The sequence below is a fragment of the Delphinapterus leucas genome, chromosome 5 (genome assembly GCF_059928025.1).
Source record: "Delphinapterus leucas isolate spDelLeu-1000000601 "Yukka" chromosome 5, BTC_Dleu_Yukka2, whole genome shotgun sequence".
NCBI lineage: Eukaryota > Metazoa > Chordata > Mammalia > Artiodactyla > Monodontidae > Delphinapterus > Delphinapterus leucas.
Genome location: NC_143133.1, coordinates 4055567 through 4083206, shown reverse-complemented (window position 1 = coordinate 4083206; position 27640 = coordinate 4055567). Strand labels below are relative to the sequence as shown.

The following is a 27640-nucleotide window of genomic DNA, read 5'->3' as shown; positions in this document are numbered from 1 at the left end:
AAGGCTTCCTGGAGGAGGTGGCAGCTCCGCCGGCCCAGGAGGTGGAAAGATGCAGGGATCTGGGCCAGGGGAGAAAGAAGGATGGGCACAGAGGTGGTCAGATGAGCCTATGGTGGTGAGTAGGTAGGTCTGACCATTCATTGATTTATTTACTTAACAGACTTCTCCCTGAGTATTTCGTTGTACACAATAACACCTCACCTACACCGCTACGCACAGTGTTTCTCATAAATATCACCAAACAAGTACTGCCCGAGCCACCAGCTGCAGAATGGTATTTCACAGAGAGAGCCCATGCCGACTCTAGTCCCTACCCCACCCCTGAATCTAGCGCTTACTGTAACCCTATTTGTACCCACACTTTAAACCCAACCCTAACTCTGTCCTTAACCCTAAACCTCACACTGACTCTAACTTTAGTCCTAACTCTAATCCTAGACCCCAACCCTAGCTCACCATGGACCCACCACACTCATTTCATCTCTGCGTCAGCTCTGGGAGCCGGCAGCATCGTCCCTGTGTCACAGATCAGGACGCTGAGCCCCTGAGAGGTTAAGCCTGGGAGTACACGGCTCGTACACTATGGGGCCAGGATTCAGACGAGACCCTTCGGGCTCCAGGAGCATGGTCGGCCCCTTGTGAAGTCCTCCAGGCTCTGCAGAGGAGCCTGGAGCCGGGGGTGCGGGCCCCGGGCACTGAATCAGGAGGAAGGGTCTGGCAGGTGGGGGGAGCCAGGCTCTCTGCTCTGCAAAAGATTCTTCTGGTGGAACGTGTCTGGTGACGTCAACAGCTTTGACAAGTACTTTCTTGGCCCACTGGGAGTGAGAACCTCCAGGGAGGCTCCCGGAGCCTGTGGGGATCCCCCCCAGCTTGGACTATCAAGGAGGGCTTCGAGGAGCAGGGGGAGAGGGTGGGTGAGGCTCCTGGGGTGGCGGCACTGAGCCAGGTGGGCTGGCAGCCGTTGCCAGCAGCCCTGGGTGTCTGCCGGGTGGCTCTGGGATTGACCGAGGCCCGACTGCCTCGCAGTCGCAGCTTTCGGAGCTGCGCAGCTTTCGGAGCCTAAGGGATTCCCTTAGGAGTCCTCTGCAGAGGGTGTATCTGGGGTGAAGGCGCCCAGTGCTGAGCCTGGCAGCCTTCCCGGGGGAGTGGGGAGTGGGCTGTCCATCCAGCTTGTGGGTCAGCAGGAAGCCCCCTCCTCTTTTGCTCGGGCTGGGGAGAACTCCGCAGGGGGCGGTTCTAGAAAGAGCCACGGTCTTGGCCTCAGGCCGACATGTCTGGTCCCAGCTCTGCTGTCTCTCGAGTGCACCTCTGGGGTGGCCACTGCCCTCCTCCCACCTCAGCTTCTAATCTGGGATGTGGGAACGACGATGCCCATTACAGGGCTGTTGAGGGAACCAAATGATGGGAAAATGTGCATCATTCTCTCCTGGGCCCCTGTGTGCAAGCCCTTGGGGAAGAGCCCTGTGCTTCTGCAGGGGCAGGGGTCCGTGCCCTGCCCTGCGTCGTGATTCGTAGCCATGTCTGCGTGGCGGAGGGGGGGGGCCCTCCTTCAGTTTTTCGTCACCTGGGTCCAACACCTTGCTGCCCCGGAGGGAGCAGGGCTGCTCCAGGGCCCAGGCAGGCTGCTCATTTAGGAAGGGATTTCTCAGTGGTCTTCACTGGGGGAGTGGAAGCAGACAGTTATTGAGCGCCAACTGCATGCTTTCATCGGGGTCTAGTCTATGTCCGCCACGTGTGCCAGCAACACCGGCGTGAAAATGGGCATCGTTCTCATGTTTTGAGGTCAGGAGGGAGAAGGACTGTGGCCAGACATGACGGCCTCGTTCATCAGAGGTGACAGGCACAGGAGCGGCCCTGCGGCCCGTAGTGACACACACACACGCACACCTATGCACGACAGGCATGCACACCCCTGATGTGTGCAGATGGAGGAGGTGATAGGCCAACGGTTCCAAGGGTTGCGGATAGCAAAAGGTCCCCAGTGGAAACCTCCCCCCTCCTGCCACCCCTCCCCCTCCAAAGGCCACCACGTTAAAAAGTTTCTTATATTCCCTTCCAGCGTGTCATCATGCATCCTCAAGCGGAAATGAATATCGATCCTTACTCCCCACCCTCACTTTTTTAATTGAGGTAAAATTCAAGTAACATAAAAGCCACCATTTTAACCGTTTTGAAGTGTACAATGCAGTGGCTTTGCCTCTCCTGTTTTTAACACAAAAGTGACACTGCGCTTTTCCCCACACACCCCGCCCCCCCCCACCTCCCCTCACTGAGCTCACCATCCTGGGGCCATTTCTGCCTTGTCCGTGGGGCATCTTTGCTCTTGGACGGCTACACGGTGTTCCATGGGTAGCTGTGCCCTGGCGAGTGGGCGGGGCCTGTTGGTGGATCTGCGCGGTGTTTCCGGCCTCCAGCTGTTATAAACAGTATCGCGGGCAATAACTTCGGACATCCCTCAGTTCATGTGCACAGGACATCTACAGAAGAGCTCCCTGGAGTGGAATTGCCGGGCCACGGGGTAGATGGGCTGTGATTCTGTTGGCTGTTGGGTCCCAGGGGCCTGGAAAGAGGCTCCATCGTGAGCGAGTTTGGTTCCTGCCCCTCCTGCCTGCGGCTTTCCCTTGTCCTGGTCCAGCCTTTCCCTCCCTGGACTGGCATCCTTCTAAGTGCAGGTAATGAGGATACCGGGGCCAGCCGGCGCTTGTCTGGTAGGACGTCTTCATCCTCAAGACGTGGGCCCAGGAACAGCTCTGCTGTTGGGCGAGGAGTCTGCCGAGCCCTGCGCCATCCCCCAGGTCAGAGTAGGACACTGGGCTCAGAGAGGCCAAGGGACATGGTGACACGAGGCAGGTCTCAGGCCCTGACAGTGGGTACATAAGGCAGGGAGGTGCCCGCGGGCCTCACACCAGGTCAGCCAGCAAGCTGCCAACCCCAGACGTGCCCTGACTGGGCCAAGGCTGCAGCCCCTTCTCCAGGAGGGACTTTGCGCAGGAGGGCGGTCACCCGACGTCCACCAGTTGTAGATCAGCCTCCTTGCCCAACGCAGGGTGGGCAGATGCAGGTCTCTCATGAAACCGGTCCAGTTCCCAATTCATTGAGAATATTTGCGTGATTTTTCTTTTCAGTCAACCATATGAAAATCTCCCCTCCTGGATTTTGGTAATCAGCCCGTTCCCCTGGGATGGTGCTTTACAGTTTCTTTTCTTATTTTTTTGTAAATAACTTTTATTTTAAAAAATAGGAATCTAGTAAAGTGGTTGCCTGATTATGAGCAGGTGTGAATCTTCTTTATTTAGTCTTTTTTTTTCAGTTATATGGATACATGTGTCTATTCTTTTTCAAATGCTTTTCCCATTTAGGTTGTTACATAATATTGAGCAGAGTCCCGTGTGCTCCACAGTAGGTCCTTGTTGGTTATCCATTTTAAATATAGCAGTGTGTACATGTCAATCCCAAACTCCCTAACTATCCCTCCCTCCCACCCTTCCCCCTGGTAACCATAAGTTCGTGAGTTTGTTTCTGTTTTGTAAATAAGTTCACTTGTATAATTTTTATTTAGATTCCGCATATAAGCGATATCATACGATACTTCTCTTTCTCTGTCTGACTTACTTCACTCAGTATGACGATCTCTAGGTCCATCCATGTTGCTGCAAATGGCATTACTGCATTCTTTTTCATGGCTAAGTAGTATTCCATTGTATATATGTACCACATCTTTATCCATCCCTCTGTTGATGGACATTTAGGTTGCTTCCATTGCCTTGGCTATTGTAAACGAGTGCTTTACAGTTTTTACAGTCCTTTGATATCTGTCCGTTCTCCGATGCACCGTCACCTTTCAACGAGGTTAGGGTGGATAGAGCAGGGACTTTTGTTCCCATTTTTTAGATGAGTAAACTGAGACTCAAGGGAACAGAGAATCTGCCCAACTGGTGGGGCATGACCAGCAGTGGGACAGATGAAACAAGCCGGGGCCTTCTTTATCATGAGGGTCCCCTTGCTGGGGCCCAGGAAGGCCCCCACGGCCTCTCTGAGACTCTCATCTTCTTTGGAACAGGGTGTAAGATGCCATGGCTGGATCAGGCCTCCACAGGCGTCCCCTGGGGGCGGGGGGTATGCCTTTAGCTTACAGCTCGGTACAGAAAGCATCCCTTTGTGTGTGGGTGTGATCCGCAGTCCCCCCATAATATCATATGTAAAGATCCCCACGTGTAGTTGGCCTCCCACACTTTCTACACGTGAACACATGTTTACAGAGAGTGAAAAACATACCTACACCTGGGCAGTGCTCTTCCGAGCATCCCGGAAGCGTATGTGCAGAGGCAATGTCATTATCAATGGGCCCTGGGTCCTTGGCTAATTTCTTCTCTGTGTATCTTCATGCCTGGCATGTTGAGAGATTAGACTGTTTGCTGAATGAATACTCGAAGTCACCATAAAAAATTTTTATTCTCTGTCTTCTTTTTTGACCTGTGTTTTCTCTTCCTAATGTTTGATTCCTGATTTGTTGTACTTGTTCCCACATCCAAGGCCCACCAAGTTGTTATGATCTTGGGGTCATTGTTTTATCTCTCTGTTCCTCAGTTTGTTCATCTGTGTAATGGAATAGTTGGTGCATGTAAGGTGTGGAGTGGGTGGTGTATAAGCATTTGCTGTCATCACTGGAGGTTTTGGTGAAAGACCCTGACCTCCTTCCCACCCTCAGCATCTCTCCCATAGGGAGCAGTGCATCACAGTGCAGAGAGCCAGGAGTGGGCTTCTGCCAGAGGACGTATCTCCCAGGTGATACTTCCCCTTTCTGGCCTCAGTCCTCAGGTGGGCTCCTAAACCCACAAGATGGTTCCAAGATGATGGAGTGTCATACACATTCCAGAGTCAACTTCCACACCTGGGCAAGTGGACAGGTGGGGCGGGCGTGGGGAAAGGCCACACCAGGAGATGGTCTTGGCTTTTTGGAGCCAGTTTTCAACTGATAAATTCACTCAACAGCGGGAGGGAGATAGTGCAGAGGGGCAGAGAAGTGCTCTACATACAGGTATCAGCATATGCAAAGGCCCTGGGGTGACTGAAAGTCATAGCAGTGAGTGCATGCCTGAGGGTAGAGTATGTTTCCTGCCAGGTCAGCAGCGTGAGAATGGAGACGACAGGGCCCTCTTGAGCGATATGAGGAGACCCAGCTTCTCATGTCGGTGAGCAGATGGGGATCCAGGCCTGGGGAGGTGAGGACCTGCCAGTGCAGCTTCTCAAATATTAAAGCACAGACTCTGAATCAGCAGGTCTGGGGTGGGGCCTCACCCAGATTCTGCACTTCTAGGATCTCCTGGGGAGCCAGTGTGGCTGGTGCAGACCCCACCGTGAGTCGCGAGGCCCCAGCCTAGTCCACCCCGTGGCTGGCTCTGTCTGCTTGGCCTGGAGGACATCAGTGATGCCTTTTTCTGATCAGAAAAGTTTTCCCTTTTTCTGATGGGAAGTTGATTTCAGAGTTCACAATTAGCCCTGAGTTCTTGCTGCCCTCCCTCTCTCTCTTTATTTTTTTGCAACGTGCTTATTGATTGACAACAGAATTGAGCCTGAGTATTTGTTATTTTTTTCTGATGATTCTTGACCTCTTGGAAGGCCCGCAAGTGTAAGGAGGCTTGAAAGTCTGTTCCTATTGGCTGTTTAGAAGGCTCAGGGCCCAAAGTTGGAGGTGACCTGGATGTTTCTCATTCTGAGATGGGCACGTCTTGGGTGGCAGCGCTGAGCGCACCTAACGGCAAACTTGGTGAAGATGAAGCTCGGTGAAACCCACGCCAGTGCCGGGGTTAGACCAGCTCACAGCTCAGCGCTCTGCCCCTCAAAGAGCCTGTGCCTCGAGCCATCACAGCCTTGCTGACTCCGACCCAGATGGGTACCGACCGAGAGGAAGAGGCTCCAGCAACTTTCCATCAGTGGTGATGTTCTTGTAAATCCAACCCCAGGATTCCGGAAATAACTGACCTGGAAACGTGCTGGGGGCCGCTCAGGGGGCGGGGCCTTAGCCCCGGCGTCTGTGTTCTGATTTCTGGTATAAGCTCGTGTGCATAGACATCACCCTCCCAGCAGCCTCATGAGGTCCTACGTGAATCAGCTCCATGTCACAGATGAGGAAACCGGGGCTCAGAGGGTTTAACTGACTGGTCAGGGTGGTCCAGCTGCACTGCCCCCGCCTCATTTTATTCTCATGCATCTGAGAAGCGGTGCCAGCAGTGCCAGCGAGACCTGATGGAGAAAATATAAACGGCACAGTGGATGCTGTTCCCAGGTGGGACTGGCCTCCATCAGCCCTGGGCACCGAGACTCCCCCAGACCAGCCTGCCCTCAGAGCAAGAGATCCCTTCATGACACATCAGGGTCCTCGGCTGGTGGGCGGGGCTTCCTCCACCTACTGGGCTGTTACCGTAAGCCCCTTTCAGGCGCTTTGAGACACAGGTCCGGCGCCCTGTTGCAAGGTGAATATAACAGGCTCACCGGACAGAAGAGAGAAGAGCGCGTTGAATGACTCACTGTTGGGTTTGGAATTGAACTGTGGAGTGGGGGCCGGAGACAGGCTGGTGGTGATGGAGCTGGGGGTGTCTCTCCATGAGCTGATCATGGACGCCAGGGTTTCCTTTCCTTCTTAGAGAGAGAGCCCTTGGCCACCCACAGTGAGGGAGCAGGCTGGCACGGGCCCTGGATTAACGTGAGGGGCAGTGGGTGCGTGGCTGGGCTCTGGACCGGGATCTCTGGGGACCAGCGTCTGTGCCCACTGAGCCCCTCTCTCTCTCTGAACCTCACTCTCCCCACTTCTAGAGTGGGGCACTGGAGGAAACTGTCCCAGGTTCCCATGGGCTCTGGTGTTTAATCTGATGCCCATGTGGGCCTCCTTCCAGCCCCTGACCTTGACCTGCCCTCCTTGCTTCCCTGACTAGGGATACAGGGCTCAGCAGGCTTGGTAGAACTGGGCGTCCAGTAGACACGCTGTGTCCAGGGCATGGGGAGGGCTGGAGGGGCACTGAACTTGGGAACGTCAGAGGAGCGGGCAGCTGCCTGGGGACCAGCTACGTGGCTCACAGGGTCCCTTGCGTCGTGAAAACCCAGGGCCCCTGTTCAAACTTTTAAAGAATTTCAAGACGTGACAGCAGAGAATTAAACCAAGCGCAGGGCCTCCTGAGCGCAGGCCCGAACATCTGCACAGGTCGGCGCCGGCGCACCGGCCCGGCTGCCGGGGATGCTCTTGCTGGGGAAGGGGTTGGGGGTCTCACGCCCACCAGGCTTCCTGAGCTTCCTGCCCGAGGGTCGGGCTGGGCATTGCTGTGCGTGAGCCTCAGGGCTCAAGAACAGGGCGCGCTCTGCACCCTCGGGTGGTGCCTGCTGGGGTCAGAGGAGGGGTGGTCCAGGCAGACGGGCTCTGGAGGGAACCCAGACATCGGGGTGGTGGGGTCGGCTGTGGCTGGGCCTGAAGGACAGATTCTGGTTCCTCTCGTCATCAGCTTCCGTCCGGGGATATTCATTCCTTTACTCATTCATTCACTCACTCAACAAACCTTGGTGAACTTTTGCTCTGACCTAAGCTCCGGGAATTTTGGGGGGATCAAAGGGCCACTAACCCTAACCTCTGCCTTCACAGAGTTTCTGGCCCAGCGGCCTCAGGAACAGGCAGGTTTGGGGAAAGTCCAGAGAGGTTGGCTCCTCTGGGGCCACGGCTTGGTCTCTCGGGGTGGAGGGCTGCTGGCTGGACCTTGGTGAGGGCGCAGCCAGGGGCATCTCTGCGTCCCACGCTGGGAAGGCGGACATCACGGAGAAGTCGGGGGATGGAAACAGAGCCAATGAAAGCCCTGGATTGGCCACAAGAAGCCCTGGTTCTGTTGTGTACAATGTCAGATGAGCGAGTTGTCAGCTCTGTGACTCGGTTTCCTTGTCAGTAAAATGGAAACAATAGTAGCGACCCCTCCCTGGGGGGGGGGCCGAGTGAGGATCCGATGACAAACGTGCTGAGCTGGCACAGCGTAAGCCCCCAGCACCCCCATCATGAGCCTGTCCCCGCCCAGGGCCCAGAGGACCGGAAGGCAGAAAGCAGGACACGGGGGTGATGTGGGACAGTGTGGTGATAGTGATGCTGTGGCCTGTCCTCCCGCGGGCAGGGGCAGCTCACGATCCTTGTCTTCTCCTTGGATTTCCTACCGTCCTGAGACTCCAGTGGGCTCAGGCGGCCCCTCAGGCGGGGAGGAGACCCTTGGCAACGGCCCGAACACAGAAGCCCCAACTCACATTCCGGATTTTTCTCCCGCCCAGATCAAAGCGCCCCAGAGCTGCAGTAACACACCAGCTGCTGGAAAAATAGCTCCTGGGATATTTCATTTCCAAACCCACTAGCTGAGGGCCCCAGAAGGCATGTCATACCTTTTAGTTCTTTGAAACGACGTTGAATAGACGTCTCTTTGAAATGACGTTGAATAGATGGAACATGGGTTTAGCCTGGCAGTTAAGCTCTGAAGTCCCATAGTTTCTGCGTCCAGGAAGCAGGCATCCCGCTCGTCTGCTTCCTGGATGAGTCAGTTTTGGCGCAGTACTTAAGCTTTCTCTGCTGTAGTTGCTTCATCTGTCAAATGGGGATCATAACACGGTGGCCCCATAGGATTGCCGGGGGTAGAGCTGATGTGGGTGAACTGCGTGCCCTGGTGCCCACACGTCGGTGACAGAGCTGGCATTGGCGAGTGTTAACAAGGTGTGTGTGGGTCACTTCCCAGGTGCTGCTGACAACTTTATCCCCATCCTCCCAGGGGATGCTGGGTATTATTTCCTCATTGTAGATCCAGAAACCGAGGTGCCTGGAGCTTGAAGGTTCTGCCCCCAAAGGAGAGGGGTCCTTCCCGCTGCTCTCTTCATCCCCCAGGCTGACCAGCTGGGCAGCTCCTTGCGTCAGCCCCGAGCAGGCATGACCCGGGTCCTGGTCTCGGGACCCCAGACGCTCCTTAGGCTTAGCAGGTCAGGGTGGTGCCAGGAGAGCGAGTCCATCCCCCTGCACGAAGAGGGATGGTGCCCTCTTGACAGAAGAGGGTGGCTTGTGAATGGATGCTCAGGGCATCGCCTCTGCCTGGCTTCATTGCCTTATTTATCATCACTTTGGGAAATGCCACCTCCTGTTTCTTCCCGTGAGCGGTTTGAGTGCTCATGATACAGCAGGCGCTATGCCCAGTGCTGGGGCATAAAACAAGACACAGTCCCCTCCCTAAAGGGCTCATTACCCAGTGTTGGTAACAGACCCCGTGAGCTGTGCTGGGGCAGCGGGAAGCGCAGGGTCTGAAGGATTTGGGAGGGGACATTGAATCCAGGGGAGGGGCCTGGGGGACTTCCTGGAGGCGGTGTCAATTAGCCTGAGATCTGAAAGCTGAGTAGCATTTAACCAAGGCATTAGAGGTGGTGGGGGGAAGAGGGTCCCGAGATGAGAAACAGCTTGTGCAAAGGCCAGGAATGGCTGGAGCTTAGGCTGAAGGGGGTGGGCATGAGTGGGGAATGTCACCCAGAAGGGAGTGGGAGGGGGAACCCCTTGGTGATCGTCCACAGTGGCAGAACTAGTCCACACGGGCAGAAGTTACCGGGAGACTGGGCTCAGCCCACGCAGGGGCCCGGGCACCACGGTAGGGGCTGAGTCCCCCACCCCTCCAGGCGTGCGAGCAGAGCCCACATGGCAGGTGCTCGAGAAGGCTGCGGGGGTGAGGATTTCACCCTGGATGGGGCCGGATTAAACAGACTTTGAGGTCCCTTCCAGCTGTCATACTCCCGCTTCTTGAAATCCCCTCTGGGAACAGCAAGAGTATAAAATATAAATCAATAGGTTAAAAATACGCTTGTCTCCTGCGCGTCCAGGGCCTGTCATTCTGCTGCCTTCCCCCAGTCTTCAGAGGATTCCTGCTTGACTAGGGCAGCCCGAGCGCGCGGCAGGAGAAAATAGCTTTGTTCCCCAGCAAGGCAGGCTGATCGCGCCTCCAGTGACGAGACCTCTGGTTCTTTTTTTTTTTAATCATCGCTGCCTCTAAAACGCACACTGGCCTGTTTCACTTGACATCCCTTCCTTATATCTTCCCTGCTTTAATCACCAGGGAAAGAAAGACCAGCCAAACTGCTGCAGCGGCTTCGCCCCCAAAGACGGAGAGCAGAGAAAGTCCTGCTCGTGAGAAGGAACCAAACTTGGGGATGGCCAGTGTGGTGACCCTAAATTATCCAGGCCAGTGGCACCGCTGGGACCCAGGGGCTGTTCCCACTTCACCTCCCGGGGTTCCCATGGCAACGGCAATGCTGGGAGCAGCTAATAGGGTCTGGCAGTGAGTGAAATGAAATGTGATGTCCAGGAAAATGCAGTGGCTCGTGAAGTCATGGGGGAGGGTCTCTTTTGCTGCCCGGCAGGTGAATGAAGCCTCTTTTCCTTGTGATCGTTACATTTTTGAGGGGAGGGTTTTGGGGTGCTCTTACACACGTTGATTTTCATTTTTATAAGCAGATGCACTTCCTGCACAGGTATGAAATGAAGACGTCTTGTTAAGTAGGGCCCAGTGTGTGCGATGCATAGTTCAGCACCAATAAAAAGTGTGTGTGCCGTCGATGGTTTATGGGCCCCTCCAGCCGTCCCAGCTGTCCTCGCCCACCTTCCCAGCCCGCCGTCGCTGGCTCTGTCATCAGCCGTCACTCCGGGGAACGTAATGACACCATGTACTTCCGGGGATGCCCTTGTCTTGCGTGCTGGCCAGCTTCTGGTCATTCTCGAAGGCGCTGGTGGGGACTCAGCCCCTCTTTGGAAGCCTTGCCCCATGCGTTCTGTGCCCACCAGGACCACCACCTCAGCATCCCTTGGACCACAGTTTGAGATCGTCCAGGCCCGAGCTGGAGTGATTCCTGCCGAATGGCAGCTACTGGGTGGACCTCACAGGACGGGGATGTTCCCCAAATCATTCTGCGGAGCAGAAACCAGCGCCGGGTCTGAGTGCTCTGGGGCAAGGTGGCCGGGACTCCGGGGTCAACTAGAGAGGCCTGGGCAGCTGACACTGGAGAGACCCCAAATCCTGGGTGGGGGAAGTGTTATATGATATCCCCCCGTTCAGAACCTTGAAATCCACTGATTTCTGCATTTGTCTTTGTTGCCGCCACAGGTGATCTTAATCCTGACGAAGTATTACCATGCAGACATGGGGAAGGTTCTGGAAAGTTCTCTGTGGCGGTAAGTCAGCCCGAGGGTGGGCCTTTTCTCCTCCCATACCTGCGCGTATCCCAGGCCGGGGTCTGAGATCCGAAGGCCCGGCCGGAGCAGCCCCCATTGGCTGGCGGCCTCTCGACTTTTCTTTGGCTAGAAAACGCATACAGAAGTTGAAACTAATAAAGTGTTTCGTCAGTGACACAGACAGGGCTGGAGAACAGACAGCCATTCAGAAGGCTTCTTTGCTTTCTTTCCTTTCTGTCTGTGTTCTTCTGCCCTCGCTTTTTTTCCTCCCCCGGGGGAAGGGGGTTTGCATTGTGAATTCAGGTCAGTGCACAATCTCCTCTCGACACGGCTCCTGGAGTCCCCCAAACACACCGATTATCCTCACGGTCCGGGTGTCTTTCTTTCTTCCTGGCTCAGCCCAGAGAGCTTGGTAAATAAATAACGCCCCTGGCCAACGACGGGTACTATCTCTTTATAAGTGAAATGTGAATTCAGCCCCAGAATTAGGCAGCCTCTTTGATGTTTTAAATGAGGTGGGAGAGAAGGAGGCCTTGAGAAGTCATTTGGGTTATGATTATCTTTGTATTTACGTCTGCTCACCCAGGAAGGGGAAGGAAGTTTCCCAGCATCTTGGGCTGTGGTTTCAAAGCTTCTCTCGGGCAAGTACGCTGTGTCCGCCGGGCCCCGTGCGCCATTCCCATGTTGTCCGGGTGTTGAAGCGTTGTGCTTTCCAAGATGTGTTTCTTGAGTAATAATTAATTGGTTTTTAAATTTGAAATCCATTAAAAACGCCGAAAGCGGCCGATCAGGACTCCTGATTTATGTGCAACCGCCTGGAATTGATTTATTTTTGACTTTTGGCTTTGCTTTTAGTGAAGGCGCTCCATGATTCATTGCTGGTTCTTACTGAGGGAATTCCGTAATGCTTTGGCCAGTTGCCGAAATGACCCTTGAGTTGGGTGCTTTCTTTGCTAGATGAGGAACAGTGTTGCCTTGGACCTGCCGGCTTGGTCGCCCTGGTGCTGATGTGGGGTCTGGGGAGCCGTGTGTTTTCCTTCCCTTTTCCAACAGAAGCACCTTTCCTAGGCTGCCCCTCTCAGCTGTGGATTTGCCTCCCAAACTCACCAGCCTGCTTTCCAATTCCATCGCGGCCTCAGGACAAGCAGTCTGCGATAGATGTTTTCCTGCTGCGACCCCCAACTTCTTTATGTGTTGGTACTGTTCTGATCTCGTGCCTTGAAGCAACTCGCCCACCAAGGAGGTTGCTTTCAAAAATGCCCCTCCAGGGTCCGATAAGGCCGTTCATTGTTTGGGAGGAGAGCGAGAGCATTAAAGTTCCAGTGACATCTCATCGGCTGCCCTTTGAAGATTCACATTTGAGGATTGGTTTCAGGGCCAGTCTCCTTGGGAAGGGCCGGCCCCTGGAGGGCTCCCTTCTGCCAGGTGGATGGTCCAAGGACAGGTCCCCTTGGCTGCAAAGTGGAGAGAGGCACTTGTCTTCTCTTCCTCCAAGCGGAATTCCTCGACTAACGAACGCATTCCCCAGCTCCTGTCTGTCAGCCCAGATCTTCATGAACGTTCGCTAATCCACCCTGAGTGTGGGTACCAGCTTCCCTCTGCTCTCGCAGCATCTCGGCACCGCTGGGGACGGAGAAAGTGAGGTTATCGGAAATGTTGCTTCGGGTAGTCAAGGGGCCTTCCTGGTGTAACGTGTGCTGATTCAGACGGAGTTGCTGGGTGTAGTTAAAATTTGCTGCGAGGCCTAGTCGGGGTAGCATGGCGGGTGGAACAGACCTTGGCCAGCCCCACAGCATGGGGACCAGGCCTCCAGACTCAGAATTCTTCAGAAGCAGGTAGGGAACCCAGGATGTTAACGACCAGGGTTCTTGGCCTCCTTAATCAATAGAAATGGATCAGAGGCCAGACAAGAGATTCAGGCAAGGCTTTACTGGGGCCCCTGCTGCAGCAGGGGGGCTCGAAAACAAACAACAGGTTCCCTTGCTGTTCCCTGAGGGCAGAGAGCTGGTTCCTTATATGGGGTGAGGGGAGGGGCAGGTCCCGGAGAAGGGGCAGTTTAAATGGTTTGGCCACTTAAGTGCAGGGGGGCAGGGGGGCATGCTCAGGACCCTGCTTTTGCTCCCGACGCCCTGTTTTTGCTGCCGGCTCTTCAGAAGTGGCAGTTGGGTTTTTGGTCTGTTTGTATCCGTGTTGTCCATAATTTGCCCCAACTGCACGTGCTCGCAGTTATTTTTAGTCGCTTGTAGTTTCTTTGTATTTTGTTGCTCCAGGAGATGTTTGTCCAGGTGCAAGGGCTGCAGCAAGGGGTCCCAGGTCCCAGCCTGTCTCAAGGAGGCCAAACCACTCACCTCAGAGCTGCTCCACAGGGGCCTCTTTTTCTTCCCGAGAGCCTCAGTCTCCTTGTCTGTAAAATGGGGATAAAATATCCCTGGATGGGAGGTTGTGCAGCTGAAGGAGATTACCTGTGAATCGTCCCCAGGACAGCACACCCTCTAAAGTTACTTTTAATCCAAAACAAATTAACAGATGTTAATTTTCCACATTCCTTTCTCATTACAGTCTCTAGACTCAGACGTTTTCTCTCCGTTATTAAAAATACATGCAGAAGCATCAGTCATTTCAAGAAAGTTCACCCACATCCCCACGCGTGGGGCCCAATTGCTTTCTTTGTTTATCTCATCCCTCTTATGCTGAGATAGTTGTACAGCGAGACGTAGAATAAAGTTGTGAATCTTCTTTCTTTCGCACATACAAGATGTTTCCCGTTCTTCCATGTTGTGCCACGGGCTGCGTCATGTTTTATGGCCCTGCCCTCGCTCCTTGAACCGATTCATTCTAGTACTTAGCGCTGCTGCTGCCGTAAGAAGTTTCAGCATGGCGCTTCCCTTTCCGTTTTGTTCCCTGGGACGCATCTTTACTGAGCAGATTTACGGCTGGCATGCTGAAGTGCCAAATTCTTTTTCAGGAGGAAAGCAGCTCTCCACCTGGGGCAAGTGCCCTGCCTCCTGGCCGGCTTCAGGCTGACAGCTTTTCTGAAACTTGCTAACCTACCGGCCCAAAGGGACTGCAGTGCCGTTTTCATTCGCATGCCTGTGATTCCTAGCAAGGGTGGGCAGTTTCTGTGTTTAATCGCATTTCCTCTTGTGAGCATCGTCTGTCTACTCATGTCCTCTCCATTTTGAGACTTGTGCGAGTTTGTTTGGAAGGGGAAAGATTGGCATCGGTCATTTTGGGGGATGCCACCGCCCTCTGTCTGCCGTTTGGGGTGCACGTGGAGGGAGGTTAAGGGTGTCAGTGCCTGGCAACACGTATTCAATGGGGTTATTAAAGACACACTTATTGAACGCGCGCCCAGCCTCCCAAGAATTCTCCTGTGTAATTGCAATAAATACATTTTTAATGACAGGTGTGGTATTTACATTCTGGAAATGGCTCTCAGAAAATCTAAGCTGAATGCATTTTTAATTGTCCTGCATTTCATGGGCCACTTGTCAGGAGTGTCTCTCCCTGGCTGGCTTCAATGGTCTAGCCCTCTGCCCCTTCCTGCTGCGTGGGTGCTGTTCTCTGTTCAGCCTCCGGGCCCCTTTGCGTCAGTGCAGGCGTGGGTGGGAGGGAGGGAGCCCCGCACCACTGAGAAAGCTGCTGGTTGGCCTCAGGGGTTGGACGAGAACAGAGCTGGTCCACCTCCCCTCCTGGAGCCTCCTGAGGCGAATGGTAACTAGAGGAGCCGGTTGACCCTGCCCTCTGGCCTGCATGTCCAGTCTGTGCAAATGTCCTGGGGCTGCTGGGACAAATGACTGAACACTGGGGGCTTACAGCGAGAAGAATTTGTTCTCTCACAGTCCTACAGGCCAGAAGTCTGAAATCGAGATGCGGGCAGGGCCGGGCTCCCGCTGGAGGCTCTGGAGGAGGAGCCTTGCTGCCTCTTCCAGCTCCTGGTGGTGCCCCTAGTGGCCGAATCTCTCCCATCTCTGCCTCCATCTTCACGTGGCCTCCCCCCAGCACCGCGTGTGTCTCTCCTCTGTGCGTTCCTTATAAGGACACTTGTCTTTGGATTTACGACACACCCAGGTAATCCAGGGTGATCTCATCTCCAGATCTCTAACTTAATTGCATCTGCAAAGGCCTCTTTTCCAAATAAGGTCGCACACAGCCTCTGGGGGTTAGGAGGAGGACAGATCTTTCTGGTGCTACCATTCAGCCCAGTACACAGTCCATCGCCAAGCTCTGGGATCACGCCTGGATCTATTCGCCTCGATGGCTCCTGCACCTGTCCCTGTCCTCTGTCCCCTCAGCCACACTTCCCTCTGCATCCTCAGGGGATCCCAGCTCACCTCACTGCCTCCACCCCCCAGCCCCTCTCCTTGCAAGGCCTTAGGGACTTGACATGCACACACGCCCACGTCCTGTCCTGCTTACTTGCCCTGGTAGCCCCCGTGGCCAACACCCGTGCGTCGCCACCACTCCCCATCCAAGTCCGGGCAGGGGGATTTCAGTGGGCAGAGCCAGGAGCTGCAGCGGTAAGTATAGAAGAACAAGGATGCTCATGGCACATCTAAAGGCCTCACGTGCAATTTGTGTCTCCTCCTGATAGCACTGTAACGATTTTAAGACCAAGATACATAGTCTTAGAAATATGAAAATTAAAACGAAATGATCTGTACGTGTCCCCCTGTGTTCCTGCACCCCGTCTTGCAGGAGGACGTCAGAGGTTCTTCCCGTGGTTCAGGGCTCTCTCCTAGGTGCCGAGGGAGTTCAGGCAGAGTGGGTGACAGACAGGAACTGAGGGGGCTCCAGGAGGCCGGCCTTTCAGTGTGAAAACGGGGACCCACTGTTTTTCCATGATTGCCCCTTCCCTCCCTGCGAGGAGCCTTCTTAAACATCTTCCTCCCAACCTCTCGTCTGCCCATCACTGTATTTCTGTTTAAGTTCTATGTGGGATATGTGCTTTGTACATGAACGGTTAAGAATCTTCACACCCCTCAAGAACCAATTTGTGCCCCCTTGGGGGCGATATTGTCCCCAGTTGAAAAATCCATCTCCCAAAGCAGGGCTTCTCCCACTTTCAGGGGCATGTGAATCACCTGGGGTCTGGCTGAAATTCAGACTCCGATTCCCAGGTCTGGGCGGGGCCTGACGCGCCACGTTTTTAACAAGTTTCAGGTGACACTGAGCTTGCTGGGCTGCTAGGCAAACTCTGAGCGGTGCTGGGCAGTGTTCACGGCTCGCATGACTTGGTCTGGGCAACTGCAGGGCCGAGTTTCAAGAGCCCAGATTGCCGCTGGCCAACGCGGGCTGGGGTCCTGAGAGGCCCATTTTGTGTCTCCGAAGCTGGATCCCAAATGGCCAGTGAGACTCGGCTGCCTCATAAATGCTCCTAACAAGGTAAACGCAAGCCCTCGAGAGCTGAGCAATGGCCAGTGGGTAGACGGTCGGCCCTTAGCGGGAGGTATGTAAAAGTCACCGAAAAAGCTCTTAAAAACTACCACCGCTCAGGCCCTGCCTTGGAAGATGTGGACGCAGTGTGGGGACGTCTCAGAAGTGCCCCAGGGGAGAACAGCCCCAGGAAGGGCTGGTCCAGAGCAGTGCACCTCAGACTTCCCTGGTCTGCATTTCTGACAGGCTCCTGGATGTGCCCAGGCTACTGGTCCAGGGACCACGCGTTGAGTAGCCAGGGGCTGGGCTGGCTGGGAGTGAGGCTTAGCATCCTGCCGGCTTCCCAGGGCTCTTGGACTGGCATCCACGTCACATCCCCCCGCAGAGATGCTGAGCCCCTGACTCCTATCCCATCCCCCACCCCAACTCCTCCACTCCCCCCCCCCGCCGCCACCCTTATTCCTCGGTCTTCAGCCACCCGGCCTACTGGCTGAAACTTGACCGTGCAAGGGCCCGTCCCTTCTGTGGCAGCTGGCACAGCGTACGCTTGGCGCTGACGCTCGGGTACTGCCTCCTTGTGGACATTCAGTCTCAGCATAAACCTCGTTTCCTCAGAAAAGCCACCCCACTACTCAGCGTAAAGCAGTCCCCAGGCATTCCTTATCGCGTCGCTCCTTGAGTGCAGGGGTTCCTGTGTATGTAGTTTGTCTCTCCGTGCTCCCCCCTCCCTCCTCCACCGGCCTGGCAGAACATACACTGATTGAGAATGGAGACCTGCGGGGTCCACCTTGATGGTCTCCCGATGCCTAGAACCTAGATCAGATCTGGCACGGAAGGTGATGTTGGGCGCTGGGTGGATGGATGGATGGATGGATGCATATACAGATGGGTGGACAGGTGCAGGGATAGATGTACCGATAAACGTACGACTGAGAGGATGGAGGGATGGATGGACAGATGACAGATGAATGAATGGATGGAAGTATGGAGACGCGGTCCTTGGGAAACACCGCCGGGACCTACAAGACCCTTCGCATCTATGAGGCCCTCCCTGCAGGTGGTGTAGGAGCCAGAAGCACAGAGTTGGCCCGGATACCGTCAGACAGAACAAGAGGGGCTGGGAGCATTCTGAGCCAGAGAGAAAGTGGACCTCGGCCCACCTTCCCTCTGCCGTGATGCAGCCCCTGGTCCACGGCCCCGTTCACACTGTGTCTGGACGGTGTGAAGGCCGTGCCAGCCCTGCCCTTCTACCCGCACCTGTGACCTTGGGCAGGACCTTCAGCTGGGGCAACCTCGGGAATACCCATGGGGCGGGTCTCAGGTTTTCTCTGAGTGCCTTGGTGGAACCCCCACCCTTTTATTGGGGTGGGGGGAGGGCGATTCTCTCCCGCCATCCTCACTTTAATCATGAAACCTTTAACACGCACAGAAAGCGCGGAATGTGGTGTGCCGGCTTCCCTGGGCACCCACGTGCCAGACACAGCTACGTGCTCACCAAATAATCCAAGCTTTTCCTCCCTTCCCTGGTCTCCCCTGTGGTTATTTTGGGGTCATGTGATTTGTTTGAGCCAGTGGACGGTAAGCAGGAATAAGATGGGTTAAGTCCCTGGAATTTAGGGCTTCAGCTGTTACCACAGCAGAGACTAGGCTAGCCCAGTGCCGGTTCCCTAGCTGCGATAGATGTTCATTCTTTTTTCTTTCTGGGACCTCCAGCTCTTAAAGAAACACACCGTTCGAGATTCTGATGCAGCCCAGCTCTCTCCTCCCTCCTTCCACCTCCCCCATGCCCCACCATCCCCATCCCAGAAGTAACGCTGCCTGGATCGTCCCCACGGGGGGTATCATGTGTTAAGTACACAAGTACGAGTCTATCCACAATCAATATGTTCTACGGTTTACTGTGTTTTAAAAATTAATGTAAATGGCATCGTGCTGCCTTTAGAAGTGTGATTGATACTCCCGCTGAGTAATTGGTAATTTATCCCTGTAGGCCACGTAAGCTGCTTGAGCTAAGCCTTCCCTTGCCGTGGGAACGCGAGGATTTTTATCCCCCGGATTTAGCCGTTCTCATCAGGGCTGCAGAGACTATCTGTCCACGTCTCCACCTTCCTTTTTCTCTTCCTTCGTCAATCTGTTTGCAGAGTGATTCCAGCCCCACGTCTCTGGAACCAGCAGACTTTGTATGTCTGCACTCAAGCAGATGTGAGAGCGTAGTTCAATATTATTTTATTTTGCAGTTGCATGATTTTTCATGGAATTGAACATACTGTCCTTTGTTTATTGACTATTCAAGTCTCCTCCTCTGGGACTTAACCTGTTCATATCTCGTGCCCATCTATTGCTTAATTTTTTCTTCAACCCTGCCTCTCCACTGTGAATAACACAAGTCCTCTCCAGGACCCTTAATTTTAAGATGGGTGTCCTCCAACTGTGTCCTGAGCTCCTACTATGTGCCATTCATTCTTTCCCAACACCTTCTAAGAATGTTTCCTCCTAAGAATGTTCCTCTATGTCATATTTTTTAATACACGATTCTTAGAAGTGCGATTCTCGCAGTGACAATGATGCTGTGTAACAAGTCACCCCGAACTCGGTGGCAAACACCGGGAACTTCTCTCCCCCTGGGGCAGCTGGGATTTGGTTGCCTTAGGCTGGGGTGGCCGGGCAGCTGCACCTGACCTGCAGGTTGGCGGTCTTGGCTCTGCTACATCTGCATTTGTGCTGGGAGCCCAGCTGACTGGCCGAAGGCCATCAGGACCCGTTCTTCCCATGCACAACACGGGAGCAAGAGAGTCAAGCCCTCCCCACCCCCCCAGAACATATAAGGCTTCTGTTCCCTCACATTTGCTAAATGGCATTGGCCAGTGCAAGTCACAGGTCAAACCCAATACCAGTGGGGGAGGGGAGGGGAGTGAAGTGAATGTTTGCTGAATGACAGTCAAAAGTATCACAGGTGGTCATAGGTGTTTCCAGAAAATACATGTTTTGTGGTCATATAAGTCAGGTAGTAAACTTACTTAGGTGGAAGAAAACCCATCAGGGTCCTTTGCAGTAGGATGTACTGGAGTCTCTAACACACCAATGGGCGTCGTACATCTCCAGGAGAAGGTTGTGTGGCATTTCTCCATCCCAACTGATTCCATGAGCTTTCATTTCTAAAAAAATTTTAGTTTATTTTAAATTTTAAAATTTTTATTTGCATCAATCACTTGTTTAAATTTTGTTTTATTTATACACTTTAATTTTTACGTATTATTTTATTTTTGTTTCTCTGAGCATTTCCTGGGGTTGGTTTTCCACAGAACAAGCTTTGGGAAGCTCTGCTGTATAGACTTTATATTCCAGACGAGCTGGACTTTGAGATTTCCAGAACACTTCTGTTTACCTGTAATGTTACTGTGTTTTGATACCATTTCATTTCAAACCAGATTTGGTTCTACGGTCCTAGGGCATCTCCCTCTCTCTCCATTTTTTTAACGTAGAGAATTGTAGGGTTCTGTGTCGAGGATGCAGAGTCTAGGGAATTTGAGCCGTCAAACCACAGCTAGACGATGACCTCTTTTCTCTTTTTAAAGATTTTTTTTTTTTTTCGAGGTGGACCATTTTTAAAGTCTTTATTGAATTTGTTCCAACGTTGCTTCTGTTTTATGTTTTGGTGTTTTGGCTGCAAGGCCTGTGGGATTTTAGCTTCCCGACCAAGGATAGAACCCACACCCCTTGCACTGGAAGGCGAAGTCTTGACCACTGGACCGCCAGGGAAGTCCCCAGACGATGGCCTCTTGACATTGACTAACGTGAAGAAGCATCAAGGTCCTTCTCTGTGGAGGTGGATGATGGCCTGGGGGTGGGGACGTCTGCCCAGCTGGGCTGTCCTGAGGGTGAGGTGGGCAGAGCCAGGCCGTGCGCGGAGCGTTCCAGAAGCCCATGGGCAGCCTCGGTCATCACAGCCTGTGTCTTAGGGGCCCCGAATGTCTGGGCAAAGAGCTGTTGTGCTGTTAGGGTCCTTACAGGTAGACAGTGCTCAGTGTTCGTGAGGGACTTTAAACAGGGGACAAGCCTTACCCTCTGTGGCCCGGAAGAGCGGGGCTTATTTTAGAGAGAAAGTCTTAGACAGTAGGCTGACGGCAGGTACTGGGAGTCCTTTGTGGTCTGGGTGGCTGCGTGGTCAGTGTCCCCAGACAGATCCGGTTTCTGTTCTGGCTCTGTGCCTTCCCTCCCCGGGCGTCATCTATATCATGAGACTGATGGCACAGACCTCGCGGTGGCCGTGAGCGTGACAACACGTCCTGCGTGCGCGACGCTTGGCATCTAGGAGGTGTCAGCGGGCCGCTTCCTGCCTCGGCCTCTTCCCCTGAAGTGTCCAGCTGGCTTTCCACCCGCCTTGTTCCACCCCTGGGCCAGTCTCTCTCTGTGTTTGCTTGAGTATCACCATGGAGATCTGAGTTTGATTTAAACAAGACTCAGAGCAGATAGGAATCGAGGGAGGTGCTGACTTGAAAACTTCCAGGATTTGAGTCCATTCAATAAATAATGCAATTGGAATCAACAGTTGGATGAGGTCAGCCTCCAAGGCCTCGAGGTGCCTGCAAAATACTCTGGGGCAGATCTGGGGTGGCCGGGAGGTCACAGGAAGTTTGAGGAAATCCCTCAGTATCCCCAACGCCCAGGCCTCTTCTTCCTGCATCTTGACCCCAGCACCTGGTCTTCCTCAGGTCCGGGATCCTCTGTCCCAGCTCCAACGACCCCCGCCGGTCACTAGAACTGCCGACTGGCTTCTCTGCCGACTGGCTTTTCCTCCTCTTCTGCCTCTTTCCTCTCTTCCTCATCCCCCTGGCCTCACTCCCCTCTTCTCTCCCATCTATCATCCATCCATCCATTGGTGCATCCATCCACTATCTCTCCATCTGTGCATGTCCATCCACCCACGCATCCGTCATGGGTCCACCCATCCTTCCGTCCAGCCTCTGTATTTGAGTAAGGTACGGTAATGCCCCCCAAGACTCATAGTTTAGTAGCGTTAACAGGTAAGCAAATGACCCATGGTTATGCAGGTAATCTGCACTGTGATGGGGCTGAGAGAACCAGGGGAGCGCTGGACAGCCCCACTCTGTTGAGCAGAGGAAGTGGTAGTCAGGGAAGACTTCCTGGAAGAAGATTCATCCCAGGCCCTCAGGCACCACAGGCTCCCTGCTCTTGCGGGGCAGCTCTCCCTACTACACAGTGCCTTCCACGTTGCTGTGGCCACAGTGGCATCTCATGCGTGCTCCTTGTCACCTTCCCCGGCATCCAGCCCGCCAAGCTCTGCCAGGTCCACGTGCAACACATATCGAAACTCCTTCTGCACCCGAGGCTGCATCATAGGAGTGCAGCCCCTGGCCTTGGGAAGGTGATGGGAACATCTGACCTCCTCTATCCCAGTCAGGCCCGAGTCCCAGCTTCCCGTGTGGTACCTACCTCTAGGGAGCCCCTGCCCACCTGGGCTCACCTGCGTGCCGTGTGCGTCTGTGCTTTCCTCTCTCCCTCTCCTACATCCTGCTCCCCCAACCCCATTCCTGAAGGCTGGAAAGGACTTCCTTGGGCTCTAGAAGAGTTCTCAGGGACAGAGCAGACGAGATCAGAAAGCATACAGGTTCCGGGTTCTTCAGGATGGCCCCGAGCAGAGTGCTGGTTCTGAATTTAGCTTTCTGATGGTTTGCAGGGGCATCCGGTTTCTCTCGCAGCGATGATGACGGCGCGGCCCACGCAGGCGACCCTGTACACGTTGAGCACACAGCACAGCTTCCCAGCCCGTACAACCGTCCCAGGCGCTTTTTTGAGAAATGGGGGACAGATACTTAGGGGGGAGGGGCGGCCTATGAGTTTTGAGGTGATGTGCTGTTTCTCGGGCCTGCGTTTAGCTAAGAACCATCTCGTGGGTCCTCTTGACACTGCAGCTTCTCCCTCTAGGGTTCTTCCCCCACCCTCATCTTCACCCCTCCGGCAGGGCAGCAGCCCGCACCACCCCCCGGGCTTCGGCAGCAGCCCCCTGAAGGACCCCTCTTGCTTTCCCTGTCTCCCCATCCCTCTGTGCCCAGGTGTCCCCTCCCCCTCTGTCCTTGCCAAGTCCCCCATCCCCACCCCCGCCCTGGCTGGGTCGGGCCCCTTCTCTGGGCTCTCCCAGACCCTATCCCACAGCCACCTCCCCATCTCTTCTGGGATCTGGGTTTCCTGTGGCTTCTGCACCTGGCAGAAACTCGCAACAGGGACGTGCCCAGGGATTTACTGAGCTTGACTGAAAGCTACGGTGAATTCAGTGGTAACCACCTACCCTTTCCTCAAAATAGGACGCTGTATAATGCCGTTAAACGTTTTAAAAGGTATTCTTGGTAAGGGTGTTGCTAAATTCCTCTCCAGAAAATTCTCCCTAAAAAAATCTCCTTTTTAAAAATAGTACATGATCATCACAGAAATTTTAGAAACAATAAACGAAGCATAAAAGCAATCCCGTGTTAAGCCACCTTACGAGGTTACAAATGTTAATGTTTAAGATGAATATTCTCACCAGCCTTTTTTTTTTTTTTAATTTTATTATTTATTTATTTTTGGCAGTGTTGGGTCTTCGCTGCTGCGCGCGGGCTTTCTCTAGTTGCGGCGAGCTGGGGCTACACTTTGTTGCGGTGCACGGGCTTCTCATTGCGGTGGCTTCTCTCATTGCGGAGCACAGGCTCTAGGTGTGTGGGCTTCAGTAGTTGTAGCACATGGGCTCAGTAGTTGTGGCTCACGGGCTCTAGAGCGCAGGCTCGGTAGTTGTGACGCACGGGCTTAGTTGCTCCATGGCATGTGGGATCTTCCCGGACCAGGGCTCGAACCCATGTCCCCTGCATTGGCAGGCGGATTCTTAACCACTGCACCACCAGGGAAGTCCCCTCACCAGTCTTTTTAAGATGTAAATATATACATGTTTTATAAATTTTGAATCCCAATTTAATATTATGTATTAAACATTTTCTTATGCTCCCACATATTTTCAAAACCACTATTTTTAGTGACCATGTAATATACCCTCAGATTATTTATTTAGCCAAATCCTCATTTTTAGACATCTGCGTCATTTTCAGTTTTCACTAACGTAAGGATGTAAAGAAAGCTGTGTTCTTGGCCTGGTACGTACATTATTCCACGTTTCTGATTATTTTCTTAGGATGAATTTTAAGCGTGGCTTTCTTTCCTGCCTGTCGGATTACAGGGTATTGGGATTCCGCCGTATATTTGAGTGTATGGAGAGTCTGTCCCTGTGGCTGTTACTGATTGTACTGGGAGCAGAGAAATTAAAGAGCCATTTAGGCAAGAGGAAATAAGATAAATGTGCCTTCTTTCCTGACGCAAATGTACCTCCAGCTAAAGGAAAGCTTCGGCAGCAAGGTGAGGTCCTCCTTATTGTCCTACAAATTCCACAAATGGGTGGAGCCCTCTGACCCTGACCACCCCAAGCCCTGGTCACTTACCAGTTGCTTCCCGAGGTCCTACAATGTGTCAGGAACTGCTTTGGCACCAAAGATGCAGAATCAACAGAGCACAGGCCCTTGCCATCCAGGATCTGGCCAACCGGTGGGAGAGCAGAGAATCCAAGATGGTGCCCTACAGTGTGTGCACTGGGAGGCACGGCTGAGCCTCAGGGGATGTGGTGCCCAGGCCTACCCCAGGGCACAGGGTCCCATCAGAGGGACCTGGGGAGTGGGTTCTGAAGGATGAATAGGAGTTCACTAGGCAGAAAAGGGCAGGTGAAGTGGGGGACGGGGAGCAGGCAATCTAGGCAGTGGGGCAATGGTGCAGAGGCTGGGCGATGCCCAGGGGTTGGGAGAAACCCGTGGTAAAGAGCCAGGCTGGTGCACAGGATGCATTGTTTATTTCTTGCTGCTGTAACAAATTACCACAAACGTAGTGGCTCAAAACAACACAAATTTATTATCATACAGTTCTGGAGGGCGAAGTCTGCTGTGGGTCTCGCTGGCTAAAATGAAAGTGCGAATAGGGCTGACTTCCTTACCTGAGGCTTTAGGGGCAGCTCTTTCCCTTGCCTTTTCCAGCTTCTAGAGGCTGCCTGCCTTCCTTGGCTTGTGGTCTTTTCCTCTGTGTTGCCTCCCTCTGATCCTTCTTTTGTTTCCCCATCTCTTTCTCTAGCCATCGCTCGGAAAGTTTCTCCCTTTTAAGGACCCATGGGATTCCATTAGGTTCTTTTGCATAATCCAAGATAATCTCCCCATCTCAAAGGTCTTAATTTACACATCAAAGTCCCTTTTGCCTACAAGGTAACACACAAGCTCCAGGCTTCAGGATGTGGACACGTTTGGAGATTCATTATTCTTTTGACCACACAGGGCATGAAGGCATCCACAGGTGATGGCCCTTAGGTTGTCTCTGTTTCTGGTCACTTGAAGGCCTGGCTGGGACACCAAGATTGAACATGAGATAGTAAGACTGTTTTCAGATAATCAAATTCTGTAAATATTTCTTGAGCATCTTCTTTTTCTCTAGGCCACTTTGCCAGGCCTTAGGATTGGCCATGAATGAGACACCAACCTTGTCAGAGAGGAAGGAGCTGAAGGAGGGACCAACATCTATCTACTGTTAAGGAACCCATGGGAGAGGGTGACTGGACATTTCAGAGGAGGTGATATCTGAACTGGGCTTTGAAGGATGAACAGGAGTTTTCCAGGCAGTCGGGCAGAGGAAGACCCTTCTAGACAGGAAACATTATGTGCAAAAGCACAGAGGCACGAACCAGCCTGGTGTGAGAGGAATTCTAAGAAGTCTGGAGTGGCGAAAATGTGAGGTGGGAGACCACGCTGGGGAGTCCAGCAGGGCTTGGACCAAGGACACCTTGTGTGCCAGCCCAAGAGCATTGAACTCTGTCTTACAGGTGGTGGGGCGCTATGCGGGGGCTTGTGGATTAGAGCGAGCGCAGGGCTGCAGCGTTCGGAGGGGACAGCGAGATGGGACAGCGAGACTGCAGGGTGTAGGGGGGCGTGGTTTAGCAGAGCCATGGAGTAGGGAGGTGGTATTTGACAAGGTGCTTGGACCACAAAGCCTCCTTTTCCTTGTCCTCCAGGACCCAGTTGAGTACAAAGTCCCATTCCTTGAGGTTCTTGGGGTGGGGGCGCTGAGCCTGGGATGGGCAGGACCCAGAATGTTGCATTCCTTCCCCGCACTCACATCCTGCAACCTCCCCACCCCGCCTTTCCCTGCGGTCTGCATCTCCTGCCCTTTGCATTAAAGTCACACTCTGTCTTGGAGATTTATAGCATTTTAATAAAACTCCCTGAGTGGGAAACATATGAAAAAACCCATCTTTGTTTTCTATTATGTAATAAACCTCGCTTGAGTGTGCTTTGAAGTATGGAGCCATAAACCTGTTTACGGGCCGCGCAGCGTCCAGGGAATGTGGCAGCGGCCGAACGGCATCAAGGGGCTTGGCCAGCTCTGCCGTCGACCGGTCGGTGCCGGGGATAGTCGGTCCCTCTCCCTGGGCCCTGGCTGCCTCTTCTACAAAAAGGGACCTGCTGGGGTGGAGTGCGAGATACTCTTGGTAAAGTTTGCTTAGCACGGGGTCCGAGATGCGGAGCTGTTTTTTTTTTAACATCTTTATTGGAGTATAATTGCCTTACAATGGTGTGTTAGTTTCTGCTGTATCACAAAGTGAATCAGTTATACGTATACATAGATCCCCATATCTCCTCCCTCTTGCGTCTCCCTCCCACCCTCCCTATCCCACCCCTCTAAGTGGTCACAAAGCACCGAGCTGAGCTCCCTGTGCTATGCGGCTGCTTCCCACTAGCTCTCTGTTTTACATTTGGGAGTGTGTATATGTACGTGCCACTCTCTCACTTCATCCCACGGAGCCATTTTTATGACGCTAGGAATGTTACTTTGTTTTGGGTTAAAAACTAACGTTCGTTGTGGCACCTGATTCTGGAGGTACCAGCTCTGCCCTTCATGATTGGCCTCAGGCAAGCGGCTCACCGGTTCTCAACCTGTTTGCCCACCTGTAAGATGGGTCTGTTCCCTCCCCCAGCTCTGCAGAGCAGGGGTGGCGGTTACTGGGGGGCGCTTCTCCAGGAAGCTGCCCTTGCCGGGCGTGACCCTTTACCTATGTCTCGACTCTGGACATCTAGTCCCGGCGCTCAGGCCGATGCCAGTGCTGGGGGGTTGGGAGGGGCAAGAGCCTTGGTCAGGTCCATGGGGAGTGGGGTCGAGGACCGCCCTGTTGCCTTGGGTGGGAGGGTCAGCGAGGCTCCCCACGGGCCCGTGGGAGAAGATTGTGGGGAGCGGCTCCTCAAGGGGCTCTGGTGCTGGCGTATCTGCAGCTGACGACATGGGAACATACGGGAAAAAGCCCGCGGAGGGTTCGGAGGATCCCGAATGAGATTGAGTTTCTGGACTGGTTTCACACAATCAGACCTGACTGTGAAACACCTACTAGGTGCCATCAGCCCGAAGCCCTTACCAACCTAAGACATTGTCACCCGTGCCTCCTCTCCATGCCCCCTTCCTCCCTCAGCTAGTTTTTCTGGACACTTACCCTCTCTGGGTTCTTTCCTAGACCTGGGGCACTCAGAGTTCCAGGAGACACCTGGCCCCAGCCCTCCCGGGGCTTCCATTCAAGGGGGAGGCAGACAGGTGGCCAGGATGCTGTCTGTCACAGAGGAAGTGTGTGGGGTGCAGGGGAGGGGAGTGACACTAGACCAGAGGTTAGACGGGCTTCCTGGAGGAAGCAGCATCCAACTGAGACTTTGGGTTGAACCCCAGTGAGCGAGCAGCTGGGGGGGATTCGGACCACCCACACCAAATCCTGGCACGGGAGAGAGTGGGGAGAATTGGAGAAACAGGGCGGGAGGGACACTGCCAGGTGGTGCTAGCAGGGAGGCAGGTGTGTGGAGGCCAGCAGAGGCCGTGGTCTCCACTCTGCAGGGGACCTTATAAAAATGACGTCACGTCTCAAAGATGTCTAGCTCAGACCCTGAGGGAGCTGGAAGCCGTGCCCTCTGCAGGACAAACCACTGACGGAGCGGG

The 27640-nt window shown here is 53.8% G+C and overlaps 1 protein-coding gene across 1 annotated transcript in view; it reads left to right on the top strand.

The window, feature by feature from the left end:
• The first annotated feature begins 10602 nt into the window (after positions 1-10602).
• Positions 10603-27640, top strand: part of SORCS2 (sortilin related VPS10 domain containing receptor 2) — a 277519-nt gene continuing 260481 nt past the window's right edge. Inside the window, exons 1-3 of the mRNA XM_089911353.1 lie at positions 10603-10697; positions 10829-10886; positions 11148-11215. Of these exons, the coding sequence (XP_089767479.1) occupies positions 10603-10697; positions 10829-10886; positions 11148-11215 (221 nt within the window). The remainder of the gene's footprint in view (positions 10698-10828; positions 10887-11147; positions 11216-27640) is intronic.